Source organism: Balaenoptera ricei, chromosome 20, assembly GCF_028023285.1.
Source record: "Balaenoptera ricei isolate mBalRic1 chromosome 20, mBalRic1.hap2, whole genome shotgun sequence".
Lineage (NCBI taxonomy): Eukaryota > Metazoa > Chordata > Mammalia > Artiodactyla > Balaenopteridae > Balaenoptera > Balaenoptera ricei.
In genome coordinates this window covers 62973280-62981262 of record NC_082658.1, presented here as the reverse complement: position 1 = coordinate 62981262, position 7983 = coordinate 62973280, and the positions used below count along the sequence as shown (strand labels likewise).

Genomic DNA, 7983 nt, shown 5'->3' with positions numbered 1-7983 from the left:
GCGGGGCGGGGAGCGCGCCGGCCCCACCCCTCAGCCCGCGGCTGCCCCGCCCGCAGTTCCGGACGCGCCCGGGGCCGGCCCGGGGCCTCGAAGAGCACGGCGCGCCTGTGCCCCGCAGGGCCTTCTCGGCCCGCGGCTCTGTCCCCTTAGCTGGCCGGCGCCCAGGACCCCGGTGGTTCGGGCCCAGGCTCGGGCGCGCGGGGGAAGCGGCAACAGGACACCCGGGTCCCCTCGTTCCGAGCCTCGGGCCTCCTTCCGGGAGACGCTCGCTTGGGGGCAGCGCCCGCGCTCCTCGGCGTCCCCGCTCGGAGGCGACCCCCGGGTGCGCGGTTACGTGCCCGCTCGCCCCCCGAGGGAGGCGTCCCCGGGCCGGCACATGGCGGCCCCAGTAGGTGACACGGACGGTGTTCCCTTCACGGGAGAGGCGGCTGCAGACCACACTGACCAAGGGCCCCGCTGGGTGCGTGCCCGGCCCGGAAAAGGCTCGCGTCTCCACTGGCAGTCGCCGGGAGCGCTGCCCTGCTTCTTTAAGACGGAGCGCGCCGGGGAGCCCCGCCCCGAGGAGCGCGCGGCCGCCATTGGCCGAGGCGGCCTCAGGGTGGCACGTGGGCGCGGGCGTCGAGTGCCCCGATTGGAGCCGAGGCCTGCCCGTCTGCGAGCGCCGGGCCCTCGGCCGACCGCGGCCTCGGCGTTCGGCTCCTGGGTCCTCTACGTTCCCTTCCCAGGCGGCCCCGTGGCGCGGCCCGAGCGGCCCCCTGCGTCCCCCGGCCGGGGCGCCGAAGCAGCGACGCAGGTACGGCCGGGGCACGGGGTGCGGCCTCCGCCAGCCGCGCGGTCCCTGCCAGGAAAGGGGGCACCGGGGAAGAGCCGGGGCCGGGCAGAGGCCGGGTCGCGTCCTGGGTCCGTCCCGGGTCCATCCCGGCGTTCCCAGGGCCTCGGTGACCCTCGCGGCCGGGGCTTGGAGGAGGGGAGGGAGGGGAGGCCCCGCCTCGCCCTCTCCCCTTCCTGGTTGGGGTCTGCGCGACCCAGCTCAGGCAGGCAGGGTCTTTGAGCGCTTTACAGCTTGGAGGCGGGTGGCAGTACTGATCCGCGACGAGGGAGCCGCCGCGGGCCCACGCTGGGTCACCCCCTGGCCTTCTTGCCTATTTTTAGCTTGGGAGAGGGGTGGGGGTGTGGGGGGGGGGTGCGGGGCTGCCGGCCCCACCTGGCAACGGAGCCCGGGCACCCGCCGCGAGCAGGGCGGCAGAAGTCCTTGGGGTTGACTTGGTTCTGAGCTCAGGGTCATCTGCTCGGGCGTTCTCAGCGAGACAGTCCTGCTTGGCCATCTGACTGGTCCCCTGGGCTTGTCCCCTGGTCACACCTCCTCAGTGCTCCGGACCTGAGGGCAGGTTCCCTGTAACAGTCTGGAGCTGGGGCTTAGCACACTGGCCTGGCGGAGATATCTGCCTTCCCAGCCCCACACTCTGGGGTTTCTCACGTTGGACCTTTCCTCATCGCACCTGCTCCATCTTACAGATGAGCAAACCTCATCTGGGGCATTCCGGCTCTCAGCTTACCTCTGTTGCCTGGGCTCCCAGCAGCTGAGGTCGGCTTCCCACCCACCATTGTCCCAAGCCCGAGAGGCGAGAGGCCCCTGTCCAGGGCACTGGGCCAGCCCTGTTTGTGGTCTTTAGAGTTACCTTGCTGCAGCGGGGCCTTCAACATTGTCTGGCACGTACCTGTTGACAGGAAGCTCCTGCCCCCAGGGCAGCCTGGGCCATCTCACTTGTCTTGTTCTCTGACCTGGTAGCCTTGTCTCTGAGGGCTGCTTTGCTGAGATTTGGGGGGCAGCTGGCCCCCTGAGCTTCACGGAGGTCCCCCCAAAGGCCTGAGTGGCTGTCCGGGGCAGGCTGCATGGGACCTCAAGCCGTGGTCTTCTCTGGGCCTTGGTTTCCTCCTGCAGTGCCAGCCTGGTTAGGAACCAGGATGAGGCCGCTCCTAGGACCTGGCCATAGCGGTGGGCAAGAGTCCAGAGGTTTTGCAGTTGTGGGTCTGAGTCCCCAACACTCACTGTGTGGGTCAGCAGCCCATTTCCTGGTAGAATGGGGGGGGTGTCGATAAGATCCCCCTCATGGTCTTTGGCGACGTCGGGGGGCCAGGAGGGTGGGATGGGGGAGATGGTCCCTCCCCTCTGACCTGCCGTGGGCCTTGAGTCCTTTCTCCGTGAGCCCTCCTGTCTGGGGGGGGGGGGTGTTGTTTGCAGCTGCCAATCTCCTCCCAAGAAACTCTGCAAGTGGCCCCTTTCTCCTCAGAAATTCTCAGGAAGCCCCCTCGTGGGCTCTACTCAGCGATCCCAGCGTGATGGCAGCCAGAGCACCTGCCCTGCTGCCAGGCCGGCCCCCTCGCTGACCAGTCCCTGCACCCTGGCTCTCTCACAGGCAGGCTGACCATGGCGGAGTTCTCCCAGAATCGGGGCAAGCGGCGTGACGGCGAGGTGCTGGGCGGTGCCGTGGACTTCCTTCTGGCCAATGCCCGCCTGGTGCTGGGGGTGGGCGGAGCTGCTGTGCTGGGCATTGCCACCCTGGCTGTGAAGCGGGTAAGGCCGGGCTGGCCCGGTGACCCCAGGGCTCCCAGAGCGGGGCGGCGATGGTGGGACTGCCCGAGGCCGCACCTGCCTCTACCCCCCCAAGCCTGGCTTTGCCCTCGGCTCTGCCGTTCCTGCCCAGGCTTCAGCCGTCTCATCTGTCACTCTGCCTGCAGCTCATCGACAGGGCCACCAGCCCTCGGGACGAGGAGGACGCCAAGCGGGACTCCACGTGCCTGGAGGACAGCTGGCAGGAACTGGGCCTGCTCAAGGCCACACCACGCCTCCAGCCCCAGCCCCGGCCCGCAGCCCTCAGCCAGCCCGTGCCGCCCCCGGCCCCCTCACCCTCAGCCCCAGGTGAGTGGCACCCCTTCCTCTCTGACCTGGGTGGGTCCCCTTTTGGTGGTCACGTTCAGGAGACGCAGCCAGGCCCTGCCCCTGACTGACCATGTGACCCATTCGGGTCCCTCTTCCCCCAGGGCCTTGGGCTCCCTGAGTGTTTAATGACATAATTGTCTGTCCTTTTCTCTCCTGGGTGGTGCCGAGGCTCCAGCCACCAGAAGACGTGGTCTGTGGGGGGTGGCACTGGAGCAAGGTGGCAGCGTTAGGACGGCGGGGCCCTCAGGTGGGGCCTGTTTCCCACCGTGCGTGAAGCCGTCTCAGCCTCAGGCCGTTGGACAAAGAGAAACTGTCATCAGGCGCTCGCTGTGCGTGAGGACCTGAGCTTGGTGCATTCTCAGGTGGTCACATTACATCCCTCTGACACGGCCCCCCTCCCCTTCACTCTACAGAGGGGCCTGCAGACGCAGATCCCCCAACGTCGCCTCAGCTCTGCTCCCCGGCGCCGTCGATGTGCCTGACGTTCCAGGAGAAGCTGCTGGCGTTCGAGCGGGACCACGTTACCATGCCAGTTGCCCACGTGGCTCTGGCCAAGCAGCTGGCCGGCGACATTGCCCTGGAGCTGCAGGCCTACCTGCGGAACAAGTTCCCAGAACTGCCCTTCGGGGCGCTCGTGCCTGGCGGGCCGCTCTACGACGGGCTGCAGGCGGGGGCCGCCGACCCCGTGCGTCTCCTGGTGCCCCTGGCGCTGGAGCCTGGCCTGTGGAGCCTGGTGCCTGGTGTGGACACCGTAGCCCGGGACCCTCGCTGCTGGGCCGTGCGCAGGACTCAGCTGGAGTTCCACCCCCGCGGGAGCAGCCCCTGGGACCGCTTCCTGGTGGGCGGCTACCTCTCCTCCCGGGTCCTGCTGGGGCTGCTCCGCCAGGCCCTGACCGCCTCCGTCAACTGGCCGGCCATCGGCAGCCTCCTCGGGTGCCTGATCCGGCCGCGCGTGGCCTCGGAGGAACTGCTGCTCGAGGTGCAGCACGAGTGTCTGGACTTCCCCGTGGCCGTGCTCCTGGCCATCGCTGGCGCCCAGGCCGGAGGCCTCCTGCTGGCCTGGCCCCTGGAGGGGCTGGCCGGCAACTTCTGGCTGCAGGACTGGTACCCGGCGGAGGCCGCCCAGCTGCGGGCCCTGGATGAGCGCGACGCTGGGACCCGCCGGCGGCTGCTGCTGTTGCTGTGCGGCGTCTGCCGTGGCCACCCGGCACTGGGGCGGCTCGGCCGCGGCCCCCTGACCCAGGTGGTTCTGCACCTGGGCGAGCAGGAAGCGGACTGGGGTGAGGAGGCCCTGGGGGAGCGCTTCCTGCAGGCCCTGGAGTTGCTCATCGGCAGCCTGGAGCGGGCCAGCCTACCCTGCCACTTCAGCCGTGGCGTGAATCTCCTGGACGGCCTGCGGGAAGAGGACGTCGACAACATGGGCTGTGCGCTGTACTGGGGCCTGCGGGCCCCCGAGGGGCTGCTCTAGAGGCGCGGGCCCAGGCGGACGCCTCCCTCCAGGGCGTCGAGAGCACCTTGCCCTTGCTTTTACCCAGAAGGGGTCAGTGCGAGCTTGGGCGGCCCGCACTCCCACTCACCTCTCGGCCTCAGGGCCGATCCCAGGGCCTCGGCCTGCGGTAGCCACGGTGAGTCCTGGGCAGGGGTAAGGTTGCCTCTGTCTTTCTGTCCCAAGGGTGAGTCATGCTTCCCTCGGGTGCAGGCACCTCCAGGCTGCTGGTGCTGGGCAATAGACACGGCGTTTGGTCCCCCAGGAGCCGAAGTCGCCTGGAACCCTCGGGACGCAGCTTTTGGCTGACTGATAGGCTGGTGTTTTCCATGCTGCGTGTCTGGTTTGCTCTCCAACGTGGGCCAGCGGGGGCTCACCTGGGGGAAGGCGCTTCCCCTCCGGCTGGGGGCACGTTCTCTTCCGGCAGCAGGGGCCCAGGAAGAGCCCCTTCCTCGCGGGGGGAGCTGAGGTTCTGTGTGCTGCCCAGCTGGCCCGGAGCTGAGGGTGTCCCCTGGCTGCTGCGGGGCCCGGCCCCCACGGTGCTGGCACCAGCTGCGCTAGCTGACCCTGCACTCTCCCTGAAGCTGGCTGGGGGGGGGGGGGGGTTGTCTGCCTCCCCTCCCAGGTGTCTCTCTCTGGTATCCTTCCTGCTGAAGCAAAGCTATGCCTCAAGAACTGTGAAGTAGAATAAAAGGAAAAATTCAAATGTCCGCGGGACTCATGTTGGGTTCTTACACGCAGCCACTTGAGGTTCTGTAAAGTTGACCAGCGGAGCTTGGGATCAGCCTGGAGGCGGTGGATTGAATTAGAAAAGTCAGTTACGTGGAGGGAGAATGTTACAAGATTCCCGGAGCGATGTCTTGCTTTATAACGGAAGCAGCTGGCTAGGGTTTTGTTTCTTCCCCAAAGCCTGCCGCCCGGAGCCCCCTGTGCTTTCCGAGACGGGCGCAGCCCTTTGGCCAGCACTGTCAGCGTGCAGAGAACTGTGGCCCCAGAAGTGGAGGGCAGGACCCCGCGTCGTACAGACTGGGAAGCAAGTGCGTCTCGGTGTCCCCATAGGAGCCGTGGCCGTGGCTAACTTCCTGTCACCACACACGGCAGACGAGGCGGGAGAGGAGGGCTTGGGGCCACGTGCGCTGGTGCTGAGGCCACCGCAGCTGTGCCAGGCCTGTGCTGCTTCTCCTTCCCATCCTGTGTGTGTCCCCCTTCCAACTGGGACTAGGAACAAGAAGTGGGGACAGGCTCGGAGGCCTCCCTTGGCCGAGGGCCAGCACAGGGGCCAGAGGAGGTGCTAGTGTGTACCTCTGGGTGCAGGGCCACGGGTGGCCTCTGCCTCGTGGGTGTTCACACAGGCTCGGTCTCCGCAGAGGGTCACGGGGCAGGAGACTGGCTTCCCCGAGGGCCGTTAGGTCACTTGATTCAGGAGCTTCCCGGCCTGAGTGCTCTCAGCGGTGAGCAGCTGTGATGGCAGTGGAGGGTCAGCAAGGGGGCAGGCTGGAGGCTGGGGCGCCCTTGGCCCCCTCCCCTATAAAACGGGGGTTCCAGAATACCTGCTTCACAGGCAGCGGCGGGAGCGTTAACCCAGCACAAAGCGAGGCACCCCCGACCCAGAGGTCCCGGACACGAGGTCCAGCCATCACCGGGCCCGAGCGCACCAGGACTCCGCTGCAGGCCTGTGTCCAACCAAGGTTGGGGGCCTTGGGCGCCGATGGGTGAAGGGCTGGCCAGGCGTGGCTAGGGAGCAGTCGGGACGCGAGCGGGGTCAAGGTCCCTCTCAGACAACCCGACCCCACTTAGGACAGTGCCCTCTGGCGGCCTCCTGCTTCAGGTACGTCTCGGTTTCCCCTCACACCGTGATTTCAGTAAGAAAAAGCCAGAATTAACTAAAGAGGAGAAACGAGGTGCTCGGGGCGACGTCCCCTGTCCAAGGCCAGCATCTAGCGCGCGGTCGTGCTGGGGCCTCCGCGGTGGCCGCTGCCCAGCTTCGCTCTCACCCCTTTAACGAGGGCGGTTCTGACTTGGAGTTGCAGACCCTTCGGCTGGACTGGGCAGTCCTCGTCCCTGGCTTTACCAAGTGACCCGAAGCCAGGAGCACGGCGGTGATTCCACCTGCCAGAGCGAACAGACGGCCGGTGCAGGTAGGAAGAGTAGCGCAAAAGGGCAGACAGACACTCACTGACCTACAGCTTCCCCATCTCCTCCACCCGTTACAAGGCAGCTCAGCAAGAGGTCATTCCGCGCACAAGACACCCCCTTTCTGGGTGAGCAGGAATGAGCAGGGCCCCCGGGACCGCTGCGGCCAGTCCATCAAGCGGGCACCACTCGTGCCCCCGGGCTGAGCCAGCCAGTGGTCTCAGGCCGCGCTCTAAGCAGAAAAGGCCCTGACGAAAGCCTGCGCAGGAGCATTCTCGCTGGGGGCTGCAGACGGCAGGCGAGGCGGGCGCACCGTGCTCAGGTCCCCAGAGGTCTTGCCAAACCTCCTGGCGGGGCTGCGGTCAGCGAGCCAAGCCGGAAAACCGCCCCCAGGCCCCGGGGGCCCTGACGGGCGGGGCGGGAGCTGGACGGGAGAGAAGCCCTCGGCCCTAATCCAGGGCCCCTGCCCCGCCTCTGTCCTGTCCCCTCCAAGACAGCGGCCTTCAGCCTGGTTTAAGTCACATGTGTCTGACGCATTGGCATTTTTTTGTTTTTTGACCACGCTGCGCGGATCGCAGCTCCCGGACCAGGGATGGAACCCGCGCCCCCTGCGTTGGAAGCACGGAGTCTTAACCACTGGACCACCAGGGAAGTCCCTGCGTTTGCATTTTAAAGTACATTTTTCTTTTGTAATCAGAAAAAATAATCTTGTAAAAAACCCCAGTAACGTTACAGTTTGGTTGCACTTAGTTTACTGAGGACAGACGCTGAGGCTGTGGGGACAACACCCAAGGCCAGCATGGGGCACCCGGGACGCTGCTCTGGGTCCTCTTGGCACTGCCACCCATTTCCTGAGACAGCAGTTCAGCTCGCGGGGGCCTCAGGCTCACTCGCCTGTGTGACTTCACAGCGAACTTTCCAGGCTGGCCCCGCACCCCCGCCCAGCGCGAACGCTGCTGGTGTAGCAGGGACAGTGCACCCCTGCCCCCTGCGGAGCCGGCCCCTCCCACCGGCAGGCTGAACGCGGACGCGGCATAGGACCCCCACGTCTGCGGTCCTGGAGGGAAAGGCGGCTGATCCACCCCGAGGGCAGTGGGTCCTCCACCCAGCGTCCTGAGAGGCCTGAGTGGAAAACCCCCTCACGGCTTCCGTCACTGTAACCAGGACGACGGCAACCCTCACCCCCAGAGAGGCCACCAGGCTCGGCGAAGGCACAGCCCGGGGAGCACAGCAAGGGGTGGCCAGCAGGACCCCAGTCCCACCCGGCAGTTCTGGTCCTGGTGTGCACGGGAGCACCCTGCGGAGAGACTAAAATCCACAGATGCGTTCAGCATCCTTCAACTCAACAACAAAAGCACAGACACTTAAAAATGGGCAAAGGACTTGACAAGGCATTTCTGCAAAGATAACGTGAAAGGCCACG

At 66.6% G+C, this 7983-nt stretch overlaps 1 protein-coding gene across 1 annotated transcript; it reads left to right on the top strand.

The window, feature by feature from the left end:
• The first annotated feature begins 683 nt into the window (after positions 1–683).
• On the top strand, positions 684–5137 carry MIEF2 (mitochondrial elongation factor 2). Its single transcript, XM_059908550.1, has 4 exons — positions 684–793; positions 2418–2575; positions 2740–2920; positions 3355–5137. Exons 2-4 carry the CDS (start codon positions 2429–2431, stop codon positions 4407–4409), a joined length of 1383 nt encoding a protein of 460 aa, XP_059764533.1. The 5' UTR covers positions 684–793; positions 2418–2428; the 3' UTR covers positions 4410–5137.
• Positions 5138–7983: the final 2846 nt, after the last annotated feature.

Excerpts from the sequence above, each read along its gene's own strand:
- MIEF2 (XM_059908550.1), top strand. The coding sequence starts at position 2,429 with ATGGCGGAGTTCTCCCAGAATCGGGGCAAGCGGCGTGACGGCGAGGTG. Across the intron at positions 2,576-2,739 it reads CCACCCTGGCTGTGAAGCGG|CTCATCGACAGGGCCACCAG; the intron begins GTAAGGCCGGGC and ends CTCTGCCTGCAG. Across the intron at positions 2,921-3,354 it reads CCCCTCACCCTCAGCCCCAG|AGGGGCCTGCAGACGCAGAT; the intron begins GTGAGTGGCACC and ends TTCACTCTACAG.